The 24,897-nt window shown below is 42.7% G+C and overlaps 1 protein-coding gene across 5 annotated transcripts; it reads left to right on the forward strand.

Moving 5' to 3' along the window:
* Positions 1 to 182: 182 nt before the first annotated feature.
* On the forward strand, positions 183 to 24,121 carry LOC119131650 (nucleus accumbens-associated protein 2). Of its 5 annotated transcripts, XM_037266277.1 has the most exons (8): positions 183 to 744; positions 5,846 to 5,963; positions 19,322 to 19,490; positions 19,729 to 20,493; positions 21,139 to 21,315; positions 22,274 to 22,379; positions 22,548 to 22,645; positions 23,471 to 24,121. In XM_037266277.1, exons 3-8 carry the CDS (start codon positions 19,379 to 19,381, stop codon positions 23,989 to 23,991), a joined length of 1,779 nt encoding a protein of 592 aa, XP_037122172.1. In that variant the 5' UTR covers positions 183 to 744; positions 5,846 to 5,963; positions 19,322 to 19,378; the 3' UTR covers positions 23,992 to 24,121. The 5 variants fall into 5 exon arrangements, with proteins under 5 accessions (XP_037122172.1, XP_037122169.1, XP_037122173.1 ...); XM_037266274.1 differs by lacking the exon at positions 5,846 to 5,963 and having other exon boundaries at positions 184 to 744; XM_037266278.1 differs by lacking the exons at positions 183 to 744; positions 5,846 to 5,963 and adding an exon at positions 2,232 to 2,452.
* Positions 24,122 to 24,897: the final 776 nt, after the last annotated feature.

The following is a 24,897-nucleotide window of genomic DNA, read 5'->3' on the forward strand; positions in this document are numbered from 1 at the left end:
CAATTTGGAGAAAGAGAAACTTTGGCTCCTGGCTGCAGTGAGCCATATCACCACCAGCAGGCGCTGCCGGTTTTGCCAAGAGGAAAAACAAAATAAAGACGCATGCGCATAAACTCGTCCGTAGCTGTCATCTGAGGACACGTGAGGTGACTACACATGTTCACGTTGTTCTCGCGCACAAGGAACCCCTGTGCAGTGTCATTTCTTCGCCTTTTCACGAAAGCACCACGACACACTTGGCCCAACAAAAGGCCGCTTTTGCTATATTCTAGGTTGAGAAGTGAAGTCAAGTGAAGTGAAGGGGGGAGGGGGTGGTTCACCGGCTTCTTGTAAAGCTCCGGAGTGCACCGAGTTCATGTGTCCGTAAAAGGCGGATCGACGAAGACACCTCTCCCGTCGCGTTAGCAAGCTTCCGCATACACCATACCCTCCTTAACCAACTCCCCACTAACAAGATGTCTGCGTCTTTAACGCGAAGCGCCGTTTGTCAAACGGGCCATGATGTCAGGCTGCCCCGTCAACTGCTCGCGTGAGCTGAGTTCCACTTCCTGCGCAGGCGGCCAGGCATCGGGCACTCGGAAGGCGAGCGTGGCCGAGGGAGGTGCGCGACGGACGGCCACGAAGGAGCCACAAGAGCCGATAGAAAGGACGGAAGCAAGAACTGGCGGGAGCTGCATTTTTCCACCTAACTTCATTGGTCGTCGCTGCCGACTGACAGTCCATGGACTAGCCACATTTATTCGGGTAAATATATATTTCAATATATATATTGTGTATACATATAGATTGGTTTGCGTCTGTGACGCATTGGCTCTGTGTCTCATTTGAATGTGCTGACATGACACTGCGGTGCTGCGTTCGAGTTTCAAAAGTCATCTCAAAATGGTTGCCCCTAGTTCTATTAATTTGTTCAAATGTTGGCATACTTTTAACCGTCGGTGACTACCAGTGGGGAAAGTGCCTTTTTAAAACTAAAAAAATCCAAAGTTGCGTCACAGTGAAGTCAAAACAAAACCCAAATCTCCACCCACACTGAAGCGTGGGAGTCCTGCAATGCACAGACTATCTTTTTTCCCCTTTTCTCCCACTGCAGTGAACACATCATCTCTTTGAATGGCTGCTTTTTGTGTGCCACTGTAACTGTAGAAGTGCATTTGGGGTGAGAAGGATTTAAATGTCATTTTTGTGTGTGTGGCTGTTCACCTTCCTTGAACCCTGAGGTCACAATCGTTCTACCTTCACTTCTTTATGGAGATTTTTTTAATACATATTATACACATTATACATTTTTTATAAGTATCAGAATATCAAACTGTGTGTGTGGATTCCCAGTCCTTTCCTCAGCAATACTCATTTAGAGTTTTTTCCCCCTAACCTGCTCATCCTTGTCAGTCAGACTAATGTGAAGTGGTGCGTTTTTTCCAGGTCGATGTGGTTTTGTACACATTACTCTTTACATTTCATTTTAGCCTTTGAGACTGCCAGAAAGTAAAGCGCAGCCAAATATAACAGATCAGACTTCTGCCAAGGCCAAACAGAATCTTAAAGTGCATCAGCAGCCCCTTTTGGAATGTTCCCTTTAGTCCACCGTGGAATTAATGGAAAATATTGAAGGAAAATAGTATAATTCTATGATATTAGCAACTTAATGCAGGTCTGCGCAATAATTTGGGGTAATACAAAGAATAAATCATCTGATGTTCTTGGGCAATTGGAAAATCTGAAGGCTTGTGCGAATTCATAACAAAACACCCGCTGTTGTATCAGATCATTTACAATCTATCAAGCCATCCATTTTCTACACTGCTTATCCTGTTAAGGGTCTTGCCAGATCTGGCGATGCCAACGTCTAAGTGTCTGTCTTAGCGCCATAATGTAACACAGGAAAAGGTACAAAAAAGCCAAAGAAAAAGCAAGAATGTATAAACTTGAGGTCTGTGTTTACTGAGTGTGTGTGACATCACGATTGAATTTTGTTCTACGGTTAACACTGACGCAGTATCTGTAGTCCCTGCAAATTTGCGACTCGTTGTTTATTTGATTACCGTATTTTCCGGACTATAAATCACATTTTTTTTCATAGTTTGGCCGGGTGCGACTTATACTCAGGAGCGACTTATATGTGAAATTATTACTTGATCATTAACACATTACTTACTTACTAGTATATCACTTCACATGTTATTTTCACACTAAACCACATGAGGGCGCTCTGGTCCTGTGGAATAATTGGAACTGCAACTCACGATGAGTCTAATGTCAGCGACGTACAAGAGGAAGCGTCGCATCTACTTCCTGAGTCAGGGGAGTTGTTTATACGTGACACAGAGGACGAAGATTTCAATGGATTTAATGATTGTGACTTGGTCGGTTCGATAACTTTGCTGATATTGAATGTTATTGAGAACACAAGAAAAACACTGCGGTATGCTAAAATGGAAAGATTGCATGGGTAAGATTTACAAAGCATTTTAACAATTTAAGTTGCCGCAGGAATATTGAGTTGCGATACCTGTTTTTTGTATTTTCACTTGGGAGATGACATGAAACGTTATGTAAGTCAGACACAGAGTCGACTTTTATGTTTATGATTAACACACACAAGCACATACACGTGAATAAGTTCATGTGCTTTCTTGTCTCCTTTCTCACTAAACCTTTCCTTGCCTTGGCGCTACTCCAGAGGGTCGTGACAGCACTCGGCAGCTGTATTTGTGTGCGTGCGTGTGCGTGTGCTAGCGTGCTAGCTATGTCCCGGGATGCCCTTCCTCCATAGGCCTTGTACTATACAGCATTCCATGAGGGGGCCCAGGGAGAGGAGGAGGAGGGTGGAAAAGAGTGTGTGTGTGTGTGTCTCTGTGTGTGTGTGTGTGTCTGTGTGTGTGTGTGTGTGTGTGTGTGTGTGTGTGTGTGTGTCAAGCAGAGAGAACGGCAGCACTTTTCAATCCCATTTGAGGCTTGAAAGCACTGGTGAGAAGCACAGGAAAGAAAAAAACTGCATTGGTCTACTCGGCAACACACAAAAACAGTCCCTTAATTTTTAAGATATTTAGTTTTTTACAGCTTTTTCCTTATTTGCATGACACTTTTTAAACAAAATTCACAGTGCATTAAATGCGCCTCCATTTTTTGGGGTTTTATTTTTAGTTTCATGTCAGATCAGATCTCACGCGAGCTGCTATGCAATTATTGTTACAATTGTTTTTTTTGTAAATAATGGCAATGACAAAATATTTTATTGACACTCCTTTTTTCCATGACTACATGACGGTGATGAGCTCAATATAGCTTTTTGATGACAACATCATGACAAGACGTGTATGAGTTTTCATTACAGAGACCAGACTGGACAGAAATGTTAGTGGGTGTTCTGTTAGAAGTACCACATTGTCTTTTATCCTGGTGTTTAAAGCAGGGAATATGGAGGATGACATTTAAAAAAAAAATCAACAAAAAAAAAAGGCTGGTTTTCATTGTTGTAATTTGTCTGTGTCCCCTGTAATTGTCTGGCGACCAGTTCAGGGTGTACCCCGCCTTAAGACAGCTGGGACAGGCTCCATCACCCCCGCGACCTTCGCGAGGATGAGCATTTCGCAAGATGAATCAAATTATGAATTTTCTTCTTCTTTCAAATTTACATCGTCTTAGAAAAAGTTGTTTGCCACCATCTAGTGGTCAAGATTAGAATAGACCGACACCAGCAAAAGACAAGATTTAGAACACCATAAGTGTTATTAAATGTACTAAACCAGAACTTGCGACGGAGAGGTATTTTACTGTGTATCCATTTTGGCAGCACACCTTTTCATTAACTTAATGTGGCCCTTCTTGATTTACGTGTATGTTGACGCGCCAACCATTTCCCCTTCTTGAGGCACAGCGCTGACTCACCGTGGATGGCATGCGATACGCGGCAGAGGGCATACGTCACATTCTCATACAATGCTCTTGTATTTCCTTGCCATGTGTGTTTTTGTGTGTGTGCATGCGTGTGTTCCGACTTGTCGCTGGCTGTGAGTCAACTGCAGTCTTCCCACTTGTCTTTGTTTTCACTCAGCGATACAGAGTACATCGTAGCTATGAATCTTCTGCGTACATGTCGGCTGAAAATGTTTCCACTGCATACATCTATTCTTTCCTGCTACCCAGGAGGTTTCTGTAACAATGGCATCTCATTAGATTGCGCAAGTGTACCCAATGAAGCCACCCGAGAGTTTTTTTCAATAGGTTGTTGTTGCTGTCTGTGCGGCGGGGAACAATGCTAATGATTTAAGAAGGAAGTTATGTTAAAGTACTTTAAATATATTGCTTTGCTATTTGCTGATCTAGGTTGCATGTTTTTAGAATGTTGGAAGGAATTATGCTCAGAAGCCCTTCGCAATGGGATAAGACGCAAACTCCCAACAGAAAGGCTGAAGCCGAGCCTCGGACCCTGACCCTCAGAACTCCGAGATGTGTTATCCAGACTCAGTAGAGGCCTGGCTTAAGTGCTTTAGACAAGGCCAACACCGCAAACCAGACTATCAAAATGCTTTGACACCTTTATTTTAAAAAGTTGTGACTATAAGATACATTTCCCATGATAGCATTGTCTTGACCTCACTATGCTCAGAGCCTTTCTAGGTGTTATATAAGATCATCAAGTAATTTCACACATTCGCCAGGATAATAAAGTTGCTTTTGATTTTCACTCATCAGACACACTAGTCTCCAATTGGCTCTGTGTCTTTGTTTTGTGCATTTTGGAAAAATAGGCTCAGCAAAACGCTATTAGGCCTCTTGAAAAGTTATCCCGTTTGACTTTTCATGGTGGGCTCCTCTTAAAAGCATTCCAAGATGGCAGACAATGAACAGTAAACACAATGTTATATGCAAGCTTTTTTTTCTTTTTTTTTATAAAGGAAATGTTTGAGAATTCTCCTCACAGTTAAATGTCGTGTGGCGAGAAACTCCGGACAAATGCATTTGCTCAATGCGTGTGCTTTTGCGTGTATGTGTGTGTCAGCTCACTGCTAAGTGACATGTTTGGTCATTGGCGTGATGCCGAGCTAGTGCGATCACATGGCATGAAATGTCGTGCCTGCATTTGTGTTGTGCGTTCGTGTGATGCCGCATGTCCGTGCGTTTGCGGCTGGCTGGGGGAATGAAAGGATGGGGAGGAAAATAAAAGGAGAGGAGTGGAGGAAGAGTGCGGTGTGGTGTGGTGAGTGCATGCGCATGGGGTTGATTGTTACGAGTATTTTCAGCCTGAATAGGCAGCATGTAGCATGCGTTTAGTCCAAAACAAGTCATGAGATTGTCCTCAAAACGGGATGGAAAATTGGATTTTGCCACTTAATGACACTTGAAAGTCCAACAAATGTGCCTTTTAATTTGAAGCGCATTAAAAAAAAAAGAAATCATCAATTTTCTATCGTCTAATTTTGTTGTCTTGTGACCCCCGACTAAATCTTCAGGAATTTGTCATGCCATGCATGTTATACAAAAATTGTCTATCTAAATGTTTATGCAACGCTGCTGCGAGCAGAGGCAATTAAGTGAATAATTGCCAGCCCTCGATAAACTTTGGAACATATTTTGGAGAAATAACTCAAATTTCTTGATACATATTGATTTTGAATTAGGTTTTGAGTACTAGTTTGAAATCACATTGCCCCCCCCCCCCCTCTCGATGTGATTGCACACGTTATCCATACTATCAATGCTATCTCTACACATCAAAGATTCATGTTCTATCAGTAACTTAAGATCTAGCGACCTCTCGACATCTATCTCGTCTATGTATTGTCTCGCCAGCCCCAGCAGCACACAGTCTGACTCGGCACATTTCTTTGCATCTTTTCAGCTGCAGTGAGACGACTCGCCAAGTAAGACCTATCATTTGGTGCGAGATGCCCTCAGATGCGTACAAAGGCAAGGAAATAAAAAAAAGAAAACTCCCAAGTCTCCAAGACCTCAAATAGGCAAGTATTAGCTTTGCGTGAATGACATATTTTCTCGCAGCCCACCTCCATTTTGTGGGCTCTTGTGCTGCGCACTGTGCATAATTAAATTGCTGATAACTTCAAGCCTCACTCAAGGCTTGCGCTGGTAAACAGAGCCTGCAAATTAGCGAGGAAAGTAATAAGCGCGGGAGGCTAATTGACAAAGACGCTGCCTATGTACGGTATGTGCTTCTACTTGGTAGCCCCGCAGAGAGTGTCTGGAATTCTATAGGCAGATTGTCATCATTCCTACAGCCTACTTTGTCATTCTTGATTGAGTCGAGAAAGTCTCGAGATGGACGACTTCTTCCCTTCACGTTAAATAAGTAAATAAATAGACCAATTGTAACAAAACTCAACCAGTGCAGTTAGGTACTCGAAAACATCCGAGTGTGCTAAATCGGAGTTGTTAGTTACGTTTTAGCCATATTTGCGTTGTTGGAGCCTCGCTTCCTGTTTTGTATTGTATGTCGCTAACTCAAGAGACTCTTTTGGAGCACTCATAACCCGTGATTTTGTATTTATGCTCAAGTTCCTAAGGGCCCAGTCATAATTCGTAGCAGTTATTTGAGTTAATGGAAGCCTCAGGACACTTGAGCATAGAATGTGGGTTGAATTTTTTCCCCCCCTTCTTTTCTCCCTTGTTTGAGATGAAAGATTTTTTATTGTATGATTGTGAATACTCAACAGGCCATGTCTGAAGATATCGCTTTCTCAAGGTCCTCCTGTCCTGTCCATGCTAATCTTATTTCCATGTGTCCTTTTGATCTGCAAAGACAGACTGGTTTTTTCATTTTTATTTTCCTACTTTTCCTAAAAACCCCTGAAAGGCCTTTTTGTAAGTGTAGCAAGGTAAGTGTACGTCGATTCAGATCTTGGTTTCTTCCATGCGTCAATCACCTTGCCCAACCGTTCACAACTGCCGTTTTTGCATAATCTCTTCAAGTTGCATGCAAACCACTTCGACCAAGAGGCAAGCTTGCAAACTCCCAAAATATACCCATGATTTACCATTACATCTTTTTTATACAAGATGGTTCTAAATCACGCTCAAAAAGCTTGTCAGAATTTTCTGCAGTACCGTATTGCTTTGTACTGAGGTGTCTGTCAACTCTCCGGCCGGACGGTAGGTTTGTGTGACTTTTAGACTGTAAAACATTCACATAACTCAGCAGAAGGTATGCTTGTTGAGAGCAACAGGGCGGCGAGGGGGAGGTAGCGGTGTTCGCCATGCTAAGAAAGTGGCCTATTTTGACTGCTTGATTAAGTCTGACCGGCACAAACAAGCAGTGTTTACCCAGGTCATTTGGGGCGCTTTGCCATGCACGCAGGTTATCCAAGGTGACATGTCATTTGAGCACATGTACACCGGGCTTAGTTCACAGTAATGTGTGTGCGTGTGTGTGCAAGTGGGCGGACGCTAAGGGTGCTCTGAAAATAAGTGTGCATATCTTAACACTTAAAGCCATTGTGTGTTTTTAAGCATCATGAGATTTTGTTTTTTTTCAATTCACCTACCGCAACGCGCTGTGATTTTTTTCTTTTTTCTTTCAAACCAATCAAAAGTGAGGACTGTACATGTCCGTGTGACTGTGTGTACGTGTGGGTGACACACTAGACAGTAGGGCACTGATGCTGAAAGTGGTGTCCTCATTTGGTGTACTCTGGTGGCCGCTGACATGTCACGCATATGTGTCAGATCTGAAACGGCACCGTGATGTCAGTATTAGCTCTGCTGAGCAAAAAACATTGAAACCGTTTTAATAAAGTGCAAATAATGCTATTTCGAAACGATGGCCAAGCGCATGATTTTCCATTCTAGGTACTTGCGTGAATTGTGCAAATAACTGTGGTTTGACATGCGAGGCTTGCAGGACTTCACCTTCTTGGGGGGTGTTTGATATTCAGACACCCACAGGGCAAAACTCAAAAGCAAGAGTTTGGCGGGTTAAAAAAAGTACAAGCAAATACGTTCATATGCAATGCGCATGTGATAGCACAGCAACAGTCACGCAATAAATCTGTTACACCACCATCCGCTCATAGCCGCCTTGTGACCATCGCCTGTGTCCAAAACATAACACAGGGCTGTACGTTTTTTCCACCGGCCTTAGGGTCTTAATTTCATGCAGGCATGAGCCAGCAGATGATGGATTTGATGGGCTGAACTAATAAAAATGCCAGACTTTGAACATTTTCCTGCCTGTGAAAGGACGATGAAGAAATTGGTCGTTTGAGGACAACGCGACTGTAGAATTGCCAACCTGCTTCACTTGAGCAAAATACTTTTACGTCTCATACTTTGGGGCCATTCTTTAGCGAGCTAGCTTCTTTAGAGTTTGAAGTTGTTTTGTTGACTAAAATTAGCATGATGCTTTTTGGAAAAAAAAATGTAAAATTAATTTCACATTTTTTGCTGGTAGAAAATCTTGATAGCAATATTTTGGTGTGTTGTACAAAATTTTGAGTAAAAACAAAGGCATTTTTACAAAAACGTACTTTTTTTTTCCGAGAAAGAAGCTCAAAATCCCACTTTTTAAATCACCCTAGAACATTTTGACAAAGTCATAATTTGACATAGCTTTTTAAGAACAAAGTGACCCACATGTTATTAAAAAAAAAAAAAAAAAATCCTAAATCAAACTATATTTATTAGGATGGAGTAAAGGCTTGCTATTTGACCGGAACCAACAGATGTCAAAAGTTTACTAAAAAAATAACAACAGTAGTGTTGAAAGTACTGATGTTAACGTCAAGCATGGGGGAGAAGTGAGTGCCCCCCCCAAAGCTGATCTTATTTTCTTGGGTGGGTATCGAGGGTTGTTTTGCTGTTGTGTGACTCCACTTCTCTCGGGAAGATGTTCTTGATAGTCACGGTATCTCAAATGTGCTAGGGCGGAGATTGTATGTTTGTTTTTATTTCTTATTTTACTCTTGATGATTGGCTACACTTGTTTTGCTAGATTATTCATTTTAGCTGGTTATTACCAATGAAAAAAGTCCAAACGTTATGCACGTTGGCAAGCGATCATTGCTCGTCGACTGTGTGAGGCATGACCTTGATTTTTAGGACAGCGGCGGCCTGCAGAGTGTCACTGGCTGTCGCACGCTTTGCGACAATTCAATTAGATTTCACAGGACGTCTCCATCTTTTGACGCGCGCCATGTATTTCTTCCGAACATGATTCGATTTTCGCAGAGCATGAGATGCTGAGAGAAAATGCTGCCAATCGGCGTGAAATGGGAAGCTGACCAGTTCTGATTTGTGATTTTTAGAAGAGACAAAGCACGGGTTGGACTTTAGATCATATTTTGTTCAATACAAGAAATATTGAGTTTCCGATGGAAGTGACGCACGAGAGGTTGAGGTCGTGAATGAACGGTGTGCGTTGAACTCTAATGCAATAAAACGCTGTCACACGACAGAGAAGGCACACTCAGTTTGCAGCCTTACTTACTGTTTTGCTTCATAAGTGCGTTTCATACGAATATTTACCACAGGCAACACGGTGAAAAAGTGGTTAGCACATAAGCTTCAATATTTCTCTGTCGAGTTTGCATATTCTCCCTGCGCCTGTCAATAAAAGCACTTTTTGTTTCATTGCGGTCTTGTTTTTCCTCCGTAGCTTCAAAGTAATTGACAATTAATTCAACACAGTCAGAATAATTATTCAACGATCACTAATCAATTATTGCCATCTGTTGTTACGATCCTAGTTGCTTTTCACTCAGTTTTAATGAATTTCCTAATTTGTTGTTGTTTTATTCATTATGTATAGTTTTAAGCAAGTCATTATGATCTCTAGTAGAGTAGTTTCAATTGCAAAAAAACTTCAGTATGTGCTGAATACACGTTTCTTGGTTGTGCCTCAGTTTATAGCCAGTGTTGATTTGTTTGTTCATCTGTTAGCTGGCTGATTTGTGTCACTTTGTGTGTATGTGTGTGTTAGTGTGTAAGAGCTGGATATGACCCAACAAAAAAACTGCCTGGTGTTTTTTTTTTATGGTGATGATAATTGATATTGTCACGCAGAAACTTATTATGTTGGGCTCCCTGCAAGTTTGTTGCCACTAGATAACGAATGTTGTTGTTTTTTTTTGCTGATTCAGTGGCGTGTCAGCACATTTCATGTGATGTCGTCCGTTACCCAAAGAACACTGCCATTTTCTTTTTTGCATGATGTCTAAAATTTTTTGCCAGACTTCAAATCAGCCAGTGTTCAAAGCGTTAATTCTGCACAATTTTTTGCTAGCATATTGATTCCATATGATATTCCATGGAAGAGAAATGCGATAAAAGAAAAAGTCTAGTACAGGGGTCACCAACTTTCTGTATTGGAATAAAAAATGTGTGACCGGGCTGTACAATTATGTGCAATACATCACTAAATATTAGTTAAAACATAACTACCATGTAGCCCGAATGCTAATGAGTAGCATCAAAGTGACCTTAAAGTGTTTTGCTTCATTTATTTGAGAGGTACAATGATTAGTAGACACCAAATTACCAAATAAATCCAAAACTATTTTTGATAATCAATATATTGTTTAGAGACCTAGTTTAATTTGAAATTGTCCCAAGCCTCGAAATTTCAACTTCTTTGACAGTAAATACTCAGCCATTTCTGCCATCTTCCATAAAAGGAGAGTGATATTTGTGAACATCTGCTTTTAGTTTGAAAAAAAATTAAGCAATTTTACGTCCATTATTTGTTTCCTGCTTAGATTATTTTTTTTATTTTTTTATTTTTAAGCATATTCCTATGTAAATAGCATGTACTGGAAAGCTAACAAGGACATGATAAGGACTCAACTGTTTTGAAGGGCGAGTAGCTTTACTTTTTCGTAAACACAGATTTCATACTATTTTTTTGTTTGTTTTTGTTTTTAATGTATTGAAATTCCAAGAAGTCAACACTGCGTAACAAAGTATGAAAGGCAAGCAGCTTTACTTCTTCGTAAATAGATTTCATACTGTTTTTGAAAATGGCTTTTTTAAAACGTGTTGAAATTCCAAGAAGCTGGACGTCAACACTGCGTAACTAAATGTGTTGCATTTCTTTTGAAATGAATTATGATATCAAAGTCAAAGTCCGCTTTATTGTCAATTTCTTCACATGCCAAGACACACAAAGAAATCGAAATTACGTTTCCACTATCCCACGGTGACAAGACATAGTACACAATATACATACAAGTAAATAACACAAGAAAATAAAAACAAGAAGGCACAAACAATGAATAAATAAGAGTTATGAATAAGTAATAAATAAACAAATAACATAATAAATAAGAGGAGCATATATAAGCCACGTGGCTTCCCCGCCTGATAGGCTTTCCAGTGTATGAAAGAAAAGCTTTTCATTGGAGTGAATGAAGATTGTTTCCAAAGCATATCCATGTATCTTCCCTGCAGGCTTCTCTTTGGCAGCTTCACCTTTCTTTGTCACCCTCCCTCCTCCTCCCCTTGTGTCTAATTGTCTTCTCCCCGCAACTGTGATTTTGCAACTTCATACTTGTTCTGTTTGCGTTTGACACACACACACACGCACATTATCGCTCCTCACTCCTTTTGTTCGTGTATTTGCTCTCACGGCTGTTCAGTTAATTTTTCTATCTCTTGAGCTTGGGACTACAAATGCCATCCATAGATTTAGAATGGAGGTGCTTTATGCGTTTGCGTGCTTCTTGAGGCATTAGATGCGGCTGCTGTTTGTTTGTTTGTTTGTTTACCTCCCGCAGCCACTTGGAGTCCATTTGCCTTTGCCTCAAGGGATCACGCACACACACACACAAAGATGCTCGCGCAAAAAGACATCATGCATTGGCCCGTCTCAGGTTTCATTATGGCAGTCATGCTGTGTGGATCGGGAATCAGGGGTGGTAGAATTGGGCCCATTGTAGTTTTTACAAGTCCTAACTGGGCCATATAAAATTTGTGAAAAAGTAAGATTTAACGAGGCAGCAGAGTAGACCTAGTGGTTAGCACATCTGCCTCACAGTTGAGGTCCCGGGTTCAAGTCTCAGCTTTGGCCTTCTTGTGTGAAGTTTGAATGTACTCCCCGTGCTCGTGTGGGTTTTCTAATTTATTGTCTGCCCAGCAATTGGCCGGTGACAAGTTCAGTGTGTACCATGCCTCTCAACCAAAGTCAGCTGGGATTGGTTTCAACTCGCCCGTTCGTGACCCTGATGAGGACAAACGCTATAGAAAATGAATGGATCACTATTACTATATTGTGAGACATTAGTAGCAGTAGTTTGCCTGATGCAGACAAAAAATACTAGGTCGTGAAAAACAGTTGCCATTTGGCAGCAATAACTGCTTTGCCGCTTTACTGCAGTTTGTACTGCTACAAAATGGCATCAAAGTTAGCTTGTACCAACGCGGATAATTCTCGTTTGTTGACGTGTTTTGGGTGTAGTTTTATAGGTGCGTTCTTGAAAATTCCTGAAAAAAAATTGGTAGAAGTGGAAAATAAAGCAAAAATGCACAGTTGTTCGGATTGGATTGTATGGGTGAACCAGACTTAAGTTTCTACCAACTGTCTTGAAAGTGACCTGATGAAGGCATCTTGTTCCCAGATGGTGCAAACTTTTTTTTCCCCCTTTTTTTTTCAGTTTCTTTGGTTCTGTGTGGCTTCAACAGCCAAAGCCGATTACCGCGTGAGTGCCGAGAAGGGACCAAAACCAGAACGCTTTTGTTTACAGCCACTTTAATATTTACGATTGCATTTAACGGATGATAAAAGTTTAACGTTAAGCATCATATAACTCAGCTGCTTTGTAAAGATTACACTCCATTTTTCAACCTGGAATTCACCCCCATCTTCTCCTCCCCACCCACGTTCCTTCTAACAGTGTTACGTTTTGAGTGGAAAGATACCAGACACAAATGAACCCACTACGGATCATTTATTTTCTGTCTGTTTGTTACATAACTGCGTGAATCATGGAGGGTTTTGTTGTTGTATTTTTGTATAAAGACAAAAAATGATGATTCTTGACCCTTGGCGTACGCAGACAACTTCACCCAGTAAGGTCCAGCTATCCTCACTGTAAGTGATGTTGCATTATAAGCAGTGATAAGCAACCTCTCTCTCTGTCTCTCTCTCGCTCTCAACATCCCATAATGATACTCAGACATGCAGACAGCCGCTTGGTCCCCATTGGTAGAACTGTTGCCAGGGAGCGTTGCCGTCTCAACGTGGATAGAATCTGTTGTCTGGTACACTTTAGACATGAGAACAACTGCAGGATCTGAATATTTATAACATGGCCATTGTTCACATTGGCATTGTATGGATGGAGAAATAAACAGCAGGCATTCTGACTTTTAAACAGCGTTTAACTACAAACATCTCAACTTCGTCTGTGTCAGCACTTTTCTACAACTGCACTGCATCAGACCAAAAGCTGTTTTTAATATTTTGGGCAGACAATTTAGCTGTAAAGTGCAACCGCAATAATAAACTCAGTGTTACGGTAATATAGGTTTGTCAGTCAAAACTGAGGATTTTTCTTTTTTCCAGTACTGGATTCAGATGCGTTCTCGAAAGTAGATTAATTCATCGTCAAAAACTCCTGCGCGATTTATTATTTGTGTCTTAATGCACCTGAAGCAAAATAAAAAACCCATTTTTAGTTAAGTTGGGATGTAGTGTAAAATGTTATCAAAAATATCTACGGTCAACCTAATGGCTGCGAGGTCATGTCCAGAAAGTAAAAACCGTGCCATAGTTTGGCTTTAGCGACAGGTGCCTTATTTATGACCGTATGATTCCACAAAATACTGCATTTTCTGTCATTCTGGTTGTACTCCACTACTAACCTAGATTAGACGAGACTAGTACACGTTCAGATTTATGTGCAAACTCAGGTTATGTAGCCGCCATAGGAATAGAACTTGTCGTAAAATGAGAACCACTTCCATCTACATGTTTTATATTCCAGTGCAGTCTTTTTGTTAGTTATCAAAGATCAGAATGTACTGCATGCGTGTGTGCGTAGGCGTCGTGTGTGTATGCCGTCTGGTCAATTGTCTCCGTCTTGATTTTATTCAAATATGTCTGGACCTGCTGCTAGAGAGAATGCCACCGTGCGTCGGTATGAAATCCTTAATAAAAAATCTGCCAAAAGAAGGGGGGGGAACATCGCCGCCGTGACTCAAGATGGCGAGACAACCGAATTGGGGGGAAAAAAAAAACTCTGGGAAAAGTTTGAGGTGCAATCGCAGGGCGCGAAAATGAGGACACGAAAGAAGGCGGGGGGGGGGGGGGGGCTTTTTTATTTTTCATCAGGCATGTGCAGAATTTATATTTAATGCCAATGGGAGGGGAGTTTAATGTTGGCGCATGCATACGTGCCCCGCTATTCACTCCCTGCATATATTACAGTGAATATGCGGCTGTGTGTGCATTTGTGTGAACACTCTCGGCCCGTTCTGTCTGCCTGACTCAACATATTCTACATCCCTCCCCTCCATTAACTTCCCCCTCACCAACACACACACCCCTGCCTTCTTTTCTCCTCTCTCTCTCTCACTTGGCTGGCACGAACATGCATGTCTGTAGACTCAATAGCGCGCCAACTTCACTGCAATGCAGCCCTCTGTGCATTAATTGGCAGCGAGACAGCGGCTACGTGCTATGCAGGCGAGGAGGGGGAGAGTGAAGAGAGGGAGGGGGGGTAACATGAGGACAATCGTCACGGTAACTGATGGATGGATGAGCAGGTTCACGACGACACACACGGCAACAAACAAGAGTGTGCATTCCTCAGTGTGTACAGGGAGATGACGTGACTGTGTCTATAAAAGAACACAGCGAGGGAGGAGGGGAGTGTGTGTATATCTCTGCGTGTGTCTGTGTGTGTGTGTGTCGTATATGTCCGATTGTATTAGCGGATTTGCGTCTCCTGCCTTTTGTGCCTGCTCGCTCATGTGAGCCTATATGTGCAGTGCAGATATCACGGTGCCAGGCACAAGCTCTTAAAAGCCGCAGTCAGTACTGCTGCTTTTGTGTGTGTGAGAACTATTTTTTTTGCATTATTATTATTATTATTCCTACCACAGCTGAGATAAAGTTGAGCACAACTTTCTCAGTAAACACAATGCAGTCTATCCGAATGGAAACGCCAAAAGTAGTTTGTTTCCTTGACACTTCCTACCACAGAAAACAAAAAAAGTCGTCAAACTGGCCACCAGCAACCCTTTATTGGCTTTTTTAAGTAACATTTGAACATTCATATCTGGTGCAAGCCAGTTAAAATCGAAATGTAAAACCAATAGAACACTCAGTCTTAGGAATTAGTAAATTAATCTGTTGCAGGGTCAAGCTATGGCTATCAGTAAGCTTGCAGGGTTAGTTTGAAGTAACATTTTAACATTATTTACTGGCACCTGTTACCAAAAAAAATTAAAATCCCCAACCCTTTGACTCTCTAGTAATAGTTTTTAATTGTATCATGCTGCACCACAGTGTGGATGATGCGCCACTTGAAAGACTTGGGACGTCATTCTTGTAACTTTTTTATAATTGTTCTTTTTTGTTAGTGAGACTACGACGTCAGAAGCAGAAATTTGGCCAGGTGAGGTAGCGGTTTTAACATTTGACTCACAGTCCAGAGGTCCTGGGTTTCAATCATGGCTCCACCCCCCTCCCCTTTCTGTGTTTACTCCAGCATTCCAAAAACTGCATGTTAGAAGGTTAATGGAAGACTCGAAATGGTCGTGTGACAGTATATGTGCTTTGCGATCGACTGCTAACCTTTCAATACCTTTAGCAGGTATACACAGCATCGAGTGTGGAAAATAAGGTGTTAAAAATGCAGTCTGAAAGACAGTTGTTTGTAATATTCTTGCTTTGCCCTTTGCGACAAACCTTCAGAGAAACGCGGCGACTCAAGCATCATCCAATGATGCATAAACATAATCATGTCACAATTTGGGCATAAATCCAAGCTACGTGTGGCTCCCTGACAGTGTTTTCTTTCCGTGTAGGTGGTTCGCAGGAAAGGTCTGCATGATTCACCGTAAAGCACACAACACTTATTCAAGTCAACTTAAAAAAAAAAAAAAAGAATAAAAAAACATTGTCCTCCACCATACTCCAAACAACTTTGCCGCGATGCATTTCGGCTACATTCGACATGAAAAAGAAAAACAATTGTTGTATACCAAGCAAGAAGAATTGGCCCCTTTTTTTTCCCCCTTTTCCTCTGACGTGCATGTAGAGCAGGGATTTCAGCAGTTTACATCATTGGATGTCCAGACGATTAGTCCTGCCTCACAAAGATATATTTCCTTTTATTTGAGTCATCTTTCCCTTTGTCTCCCTGTTTGTGAGCCTACCGCGGTCAACATTAACACAGGTACTGTATACTGTGATAGCATGCACAGCCTCATGATACAGCACTAGAATGATTCTTGTTGCGAAAATTAAAAAAAAACTATTGTGTCGACAGTCGCTATAGCATGATCAGACAGTAAACATTTCATATTGTTGACAGGGAACAATCAGAATTGCATCAACAATGGCTTTGCAGTGATGCAGTGCTAAGTTTTTTTTTTGGAAACAGAAAATATTTGCGTCAACAGTAGCTTATACTACAATACCACCCAAAAACTTCCATGTTGTTGACAAAACATGTGATTTACTATTTATTTATTTGTCTTGCTCAACCCTTTGTCATTGTTGGCACAAAAACAAGTGTTATCGTGTTGACAGTAGTTAAAACCTCGAAAATTGATCTCATTGCTAAAAAAAAGGTCATAGTGTCGAAAATAGCTTATACCATGATAACTTGCTACAACTTTTACTAATATCGAAAAAGCAATAACAACATGAAATCTACATGAAAAGTCTGTGAATCTCACTGCCGCCTAGTGGCCAATGTGTGCACGCCATGAAGAGCAGCACAATGCCCACTGAATTATCATCATGCACAAATTGATTATTTTTAAGCTATGAATCTTTTGAGTTATGAGTACGGTCATGGAATGAATAAGTCATGGGACCACGCTTCCACGTTATGACACGACAAGAGTGCTCCGTTTTTTTTCACTGGACAGGAAAGAACTGTGGCTATAGCTACGTCACGGTAACTTATAGCCCTCTTATGTGAGCAGTCATGTGAACGATCCCATGCGGATCGACGCCGCCTCGTCCAGGGGGGCGAGCGGCGCAACTTGCCTCAACCTAATTGTCTTTCTCTGCTCGTACTGTCCTCATATGACTTTCTCAGTCTGTCTCGGCAACCCCCCCCCCCCCCCTCTACTCCACCCTCTCCCCTTTCCTCCCCACCCCTTCCATCTCCACGCTCTCTCCAGCTCTGCCCACTTTCTGACTCCGTCTGTAACTGTAGCCTGTGTTTTTTTTCCCCTCTCCCTCCCACTCCCTGCGACGTATAGATACTGCATTGATCCGACACACACACACACACACGCACACAAGTGAGCCTCCCACTCCTTTCATCATTGATTTACACTGCTTTCTCTCGCTCTATCTATCACACATTTCTCTCTGTCTCTTTCTTCACCGGCACTTGTTGAATCTGAGCCTGCGGAGAAGGACGGAGAGATGGGAGAGCGGCGGAGAGCTCATGACAGGCAGGCAGGGGGAGTCTTTACAGCACAGAATGGAATACCGACAAAAGACGAATAGGAGACGGGAAAGTCAGTCCAGTCATGTCGCAGAGCAAAAAAAAAGAATCCTGTCATTTTGAGGGGGATTCAATCGGAGTGACACTTTAAGAGTGCGCGTCAAACTCCGCTTTTGGGACCTCACACCGGCAACCAGTCAGCCCATCGACGCTTTGTCTGCACCTCGACTGCAAAGACTGTCTGAGCACGTTTCTCTGCATTAGTGCACGGTTATGTGCCGCTTTCCCCAGGTGAGTGAGCGCTTACGTGCAGGAATCCACACTCATTTCCCTATTCAGCTTGCGCTGTGTGACACACCGTGTGTGTTTAGGCGTGCATACTTTTATGTAAGTAAGGCAAAGTGCGCGCGCGCGTGGTTGTGCGCGCGTGCGTGCGCATGAAGTGAGAAAAAGAGGGAGTACGTGAGAGGCGGTGACATTTTTTTCACTTTGTATTCCTGGAAACTGCTCTGCACCATTGCTCAATGATGAAACTGGTATGTGGTATATATATATTTATCCGTGGTGTGTGGTGGGGCATGGTTGGGATTCAAAGTTCATGTCGGGGAAGACGGAACGTGCATGGGGAAAGGGCCACACAATTTATAATAATTTAAAAAAAAAGTAAATTAATATGAGATTGGTGCTGCAGAAGTCGAGCACAGTATACTATACAATGTAGAGTTGTGCCTTAATTTTTTGGGGGAAAAAACTGTCAAGTTCAAACCGTGGTCATGGTTAACAACAATGTTGCGCAAGACCTCATTGTGTCTGACAAGTATTGTGGAAATAAGGTCCATTTTTGGAAGAAATTGCCTCAAGTCGTATAACAGCAAAGATCCTAACTATTATAAAATGTAATAAAAAAACGGTGGTGTCGGGAGGCAGTCAGTTCATTTAAAACTTTGGAGTTCAAACTGTGGCCATGCAAATCTCACTAGATGTAATAAAGGAACAGTGAAAATGTAAATTTTTGGGAAAAATAAAAAAATAAACCGCAAGTTATATAAGTCTTCAAAGCATTGGTCATGCTTGACAACGAAGCCCTTATCTCATAATACATATTAAAGTAGAAATTTCAGTTACAGGAAAGAATTTCCACAAGTTGCTCAAAACCGTGGTCAATTATCATACATAGTAACAAAGACCTTAGCATATCTTTTAAGACATAACAGTGGAATATGGATAATTTGGGGAGAAAAGCTTTTCCCATTAAAGCAGTGCTTTGGCAGCAATGTCGGGTGTTTTGGAAAGGGTGAAAAAAAAATGCCAATAGGTGAGTTTTCAGGTAAAAAAATATTTGTGGCAAAATACAAATTAGCCGGATTGTAACAATTGTTTTGCTATTTTAATATGGCAAAAGTGAACCTGGAACAGATCGTTTTTCAATTCTGAAAGTGGTAAATTTCCCGTACATGTATGTTCATGTTGCTGTGCAGTCCGGCCAAGAAGGGCCATGCGTGAAATGAGGCCATGTTGCCTCGGAGTTGCAGTGTCGTATACACTAACGCGTTTGACATTGGCCTCATATACACACAGCTCGGCTCTGTTTATATTTAGTTGACTGACTTCAGCCGTCCTTTTGTCGGCGGCGGCCCCGCCTCTCGACCAGACCCGTTTGCATAGCCATCTCTTTTTCACAGCGCTCTTCCTGCCAGGTCGATTGCAGCGCTCCTTATGTTTATTTTGTTTGTTTACAGATTCCTCCCCTCACTGGCGCGTTCTGCGGTCCATAGCTGAAGTCTCCTGGTCCAAATATGTCGCAGCTCCTCCACGTGGAGATCCCAAACTTCGGAGCCACGGTGCTAGGCTCCCTGAATGAGCAGCGTTTGTTGGGACACTACTGCGATGTCTCCATCCTGGTCAAAGGTGCAGAAGTGGGAAAAGTCAATGGGAACAATCTTTACAATTTAAAATAGTTTGTTGTATGTGACCGCATGAGCAAAACACACAGTATTTGGATTATTTTTGCATTTGTGAAGTATGAGTGAAGCAAAAGTATCCATCCAGAGGTCGGCCATTTTGCCACTTGTTGTCGACTAAAAATGACAGTTTCAATTTTCATTAAATCAGCCGTCCTGATGGTCTTTTCTTTTCGTGATTCCAGGTCAGGCATTCAAAGCCCACCGGGCAGTGCTGGCCGCCAGCAGCCTATACTTTCGTGACCTCTTCAGCACGTCGACCAAGACCCAGTTCGAGTTGCCCTCCTCAGTCACGCCGGCATGCTTTGAGCAGATCCTCTCATTCTGTTATACGGGTAAGCTGACCATGGCGGCAAGTGAGCAGCTGGTGGTCATGTACACAGCGGGCTACCTGCAGATCCAGCACATCGTGGAGCGCGGCATGGACCTGATGTTCAAGGCCAACTCGCCGCACTGCGATTCACAGACGGCCGGCAACTTGGAGGAGACGGGCTCGGAGCCACAGAGTCCGTGCAACAACGGCAACGGCCTGGCTGTGGCCGCTCTCCTTGCGAACACTGGCTGGTCCCCGTCCCTCCTTATGCCGCCGCGCAAGATTAAGCTAGAGAGTGGCGAGCCCACACCCCTCACCATCGCAACCACCCAAGGCAAAATCTCCTCCTCTGAGTTGGGCAGCCGTCTAGCGAGGGCCAGTTCGCTCTTTTACACCACCGCGGGAGGGACCACCATTCCGGGCGTGCCCCCTTACCACCTTCTGGGGGTTGGGGGAGGCGGGGCCGGGGGCGGAGCCACAGGCGAGCGTTCAAGTCCCGGTGAATCCAGTTTGCCCACCACCGATAGTCCCACGTCGTACCAGAACGAGGATGAGGAGTTTGAGGAAGAGCCCTTTGACGGAATGGTGGAGGACAGCTTCAGTCACCTGTATGCACGTCCAGGCAACCCCTATGGCAGTGAGTAATGTAATGTTAGATCCTGTCGATTTTGTTAATTGTGTTGAATTTTGACACTTGTTAGAATTATATTAACCTCAACCTGCACAGTTAGCTACTTTAAACCACCTGGCTGCCTTTAAAATCCCGTTAGCTTTCTGATAACCAACATTAGCAAGGTTTAAGCTTCCCTTAACTACTGTTAACGGCATGGAATCTTGAAACTGACCTGTTAGTGTTACATTATCTCTGATCAATTTGCCTGGTTGCCACACTTTGCTGTCCAGCTGTTTAGTATCCACTGTTTGTTGTGTTTCAACCCAGTTCGCCTCACAGTATGTCCTGGAGACGCAACTCGTGCGTCATCCTTCAGTGGATAATAAGACATTCATTAGTATACAGTCTGTGTGGGCTTGGCTAAGTGCAGTATTTTTTTCTCCCATTGACTTTGGCTCGTGCCTGATGGAGGAGATTCATTTGATGTCTAGCCAAATTTCAAAGTACAACTCAGCATGACTTGCAGAAAGATTGGAGGTCGATGTCACCGCAAATGTTTTTGGGGGAGCGCAGTATTCGCTGCTCGTTTGGACATGTTTTCATTTGCGTTATTTAACCTTTTTTTATATCGTGTGCCGCAACTTCAACTCACCTGACACTCTTCCTTAGTGCCGGACAAGCACGAGATCACGGGCGTGCCGCTGGCTTTGGAGAACCGCAACTGCGTGCTAATTCGTCGGGACCTGGTGGCACTACCCGCTAGCCTCATCAGCCAGATTGGCTACCGATGTCACCCTAAACTCTACACAGAGGGAGACCCCGGGGAGAAGCTGGAACTGGTTGCCGGTAGGCACTGTGGCACACGCATGCATGATGACCTCATGGCAGCTAGTTTTTTTTAGTCGCTCGTGTGAGAAGCAATTGTAAGTGGTCTGAATGTTTACTCACTGCTCCTCCTTGCGAAAGATAACTCAAATGCGTGTTATAACGAATCCCACTTGCCATATAGCAGTCATACGTGACTGGATTCAGTAGCCACTCATATTGCAGCAAGGCGTAATCTGCCTGGATGCAGTATCCAATCAGTATTTTACAGTGGGGGCGTGTCCTGCCTAGAATTCGACTGTGATTCATGATAACGTGTCAATGCCGTCTTAGATTGAGAGTTGGATTTAGTCTCCTGACTATAGTTAGTGGCTGGAGGAAGAAGATAAAATTAAGTCTACATCATCACTCAGGGCTTCTTCAAAGGGTTGACCTGTCACCGAATATTGGAACTGAAGTCATTTGATCACTAGTCAATCTAGTCAGGTAGTCAATACTGGCTGAGGGGTGAATCCTATGAAGACATCTCGGAACAAAAGTCCACATTTTCAAAATCGAGTAAAAGGTCAGCGGAAGAAGAGTCTGACCCACTTTGAGTTGTGAAGCCGGTACAGGGAATAATACTTATTAGAACTAGAAATGCTCTAGGCTATTTGTTCCGTCACAATTAAAAGCCTCATGTAAGCATGCCCGTGAAGAATTTTCCACGTGGCCTTGTCCAGAAATGGAGCGTTTTGTTTTGACTGACATTTTTTTCCTTTGTAACAAACTTCTGTGTCATTTGAAAAAAGTAGTGAATTAATTTGTCTTTTATTGGCAATGAAGTGGGACAAACATCAATAGCTTGTGGCAAGTGCCAAAATCAGCTAGCAAATAACTAGCACTTGACACAAAACCATGAAAGGAAAACATAACACTTGATAAAAGAATGTTTATTGTCTAATTTGACTTTTTTTTTTTTTTTTCCCTCACCATCCAGGTACACAGGTGTTCATGACTCGAGGTCAGCTGATGAACTGTCATCTTTGCGCCGGAATCAAACACAAGGTCTTGCTGCGGCGTCTGTTGGCGACATTCTTTGATCGGTAAGACTCCTTTGTGGGCATTTCTTTTGTGTCTTGTAAAAGTCACACACACACACAAACTACTTTCACACTCCATCTGTGTCCACTGTCTCCAATGCTGTTTGTTAAGACTTTCTGTTACTGTGCGTTTGACAACTGCCTTGTTGTGGCCACTGTGGTGCATTACAGAAACACACTAGCAAACAGCTGTGGGACTGGTATCCGCTCCTCCACCAGTGACCCCAGCAGGAAACCCCTGGACAGCAGGGTCCTCAACGCTGTCAAACGTGAGTCTTTGCTACAAAAATATACCACAAACACTCAATTGTGTTTTAGAAAGGGATGTTGATAAAATCACATAGGTACTGTCATCAGTATAACCATATGACTTTTTAAGTAACTAAAAATGTAATTTACTGCGTAATCGTGAATTGTTATCAGTAGCAATAAAAAAAAGGAATCTCAATAAATAGGCTTGGTGTTATGAATTTAAATATGTAATATACTCAGAATTTACTTTTATTTATTTACTAATTTATATTTTATTTAGGTACTAGTTATTTTTAATCAAATAGAAAATGTATTAATGGGTGATCTATTATTAGCAGAAGACTTCTCTTTTACGCCTTTGCTGTTTTGGTCTCAGGAAGAGAAGTGGTTTGTCGCCATCTTGTGGCATATCTTAGCAATAATTAACTGTTGGGGCGTACGCTACATTATTATAATCATAATAGCTGCCATACTGGCCTAAATAACACAGGAGTGGAAACTGACGTGACAACACGCCACATGAGTCATTAAGAAAAGCTTTTGTCGTGTACACTCAATAATAATAAATGTTGTTGCCAAAACAGACGGCGCAGGCTATTAGTTGCTGCATCGACGGAGAAGCAAAAACATCAGTTTGACTATGCAGGAGGTGCCGACCAAAAAAAAAAAAAAATCAATGAATTAGACTAGACAACAACACCAAGATGGAGCCAGAGTAATACTTGAGGACATAAACAGCTAATTTTGTTTTTCAGTGAGTAATGAAAGCTGGTCAGTGCTGCTGTTTTGGTTAGCAACAGTTTTGAAATGGTAGGGTTGATGAATGTTTTTGTGTGTTGCAGTGTACTGTCAAAACTTCAACCCTAACTTCAAGGAGAGCGAAATGAATGTGATTGCTGCTGACATGTGCACCAACGCACGGCGCGTCCGCAAGCGCTGGCTGCCTAAAATCAAGTCCATGCTGCCCGACGGCATGGAGGTGTACCGCGCCGGCATGGCCATGGGTGCCGCCGCCCCCGTGGCCGTGGGTCTGAACCTGGGCCTGGGCGCCAACCCGACACAAGTTGCGCTCCCCTTCGAGGCCGACTTCAAGAGCTTTGAGCAGAGGCTGTATCCGGAGCGCAAAGACCCCCTGAGGACTCATCCGGCGCTGGCCGACGGCAGCCCGGGCTCAGTGGCGGCGGCTACCGAGCCCGAGGGCGGAGGAGGGGTCCAGGAGGAGGAGGAGGAGGAGGAAGCCGGCTTGGAGGCCACCGACACCTCCGCAAATTTGATCTCCAACGGCGCCGAGGCGTCCGCTTGCGGCGACGCGCCGGCCGAGCAAGAAGCTTTCGGGCAAGGTCTGAGAGTAAACGGACAGTGAATGTCGTCTCGCAACACATGTCGTCAAGTTATGCTTAACCTTTTGCTTGTTCTCCCCCTCTGCCATCTTTCTTCTTCTTCTGTGCTTCCTCCGCGGTGCAAAAAGCTTGTGATCGTACGCCAGGGGAAAAACAAAAAGCGCTCCGAGCAGACGCAGGCATCAAGATAAGTCACACTTTCGCGCCTTTCAAGTATTGCTTAGAATTTCACCTTGACAAATAATAATGTGATCGGCATACAAAAGCGCCTTTAGAGACTTTTTCCAAACAAGCAAGGAAAAATTTGATAGATTGAAGTCAGATGTTCTTTTTCGCAAATTACCTTGAATCTCGGAGAGAACATAGTTGACTGCTTATTGTATTAGATTCATAGTAGAGATTTTTTAAGTAGTTTTTTATTACATACAAATTTTCAACACAGGTCAAAAAGTTCTGCGTACAGAACACGCAATTAACAATCTTTGAGATCTTTTGTCCAAGTCGAAAATTGCAGCTGTTTTTTTGCACACGAGACACTGATTAGCACTTGCAATCTCGACCAAAAAGTTTGAATTATGTTATGAAACGTGATTGAAAGACGTTATTGAAGTGGTAAAAATGATCACAATTCGAAGACAACCATGCAATTGGGGTTCATTAATGTGACGATGCCTACGTCAGCTTTTGGACCGCGCTTCCTGACCACACACACACACACACACACACACACACACACACAGTGAAAACATTCAGTATAAATGCTAGACAACGCAATTTAATAAAAAAAAAAAGACCTACGCACCGCAGCGATGCTTTTGTAGTACAATAATCTTGTCTTGGGGTAAAAGAACATGCGCTAAATGTTACATTGCATGCACGACTACCAAGGATTGATGATTAACAACCCAATCTATAGAGAACTGCAAGTA

This window comes from Syngnathus acus, chromosome 12 (genome assembly GCF_901709675.1).
Source record: "Syngnathus acus chromosome 12, fSynAcu1.2, whole genome shotgun sequence".
Taxonomy (NCBI): domain Eukaryota; kingdom Metazoa; phylum Chordata; class Actinopteri; order Syngnathiformes; family Syngnathidae; genus Syngnathus; species Syngnathus acus.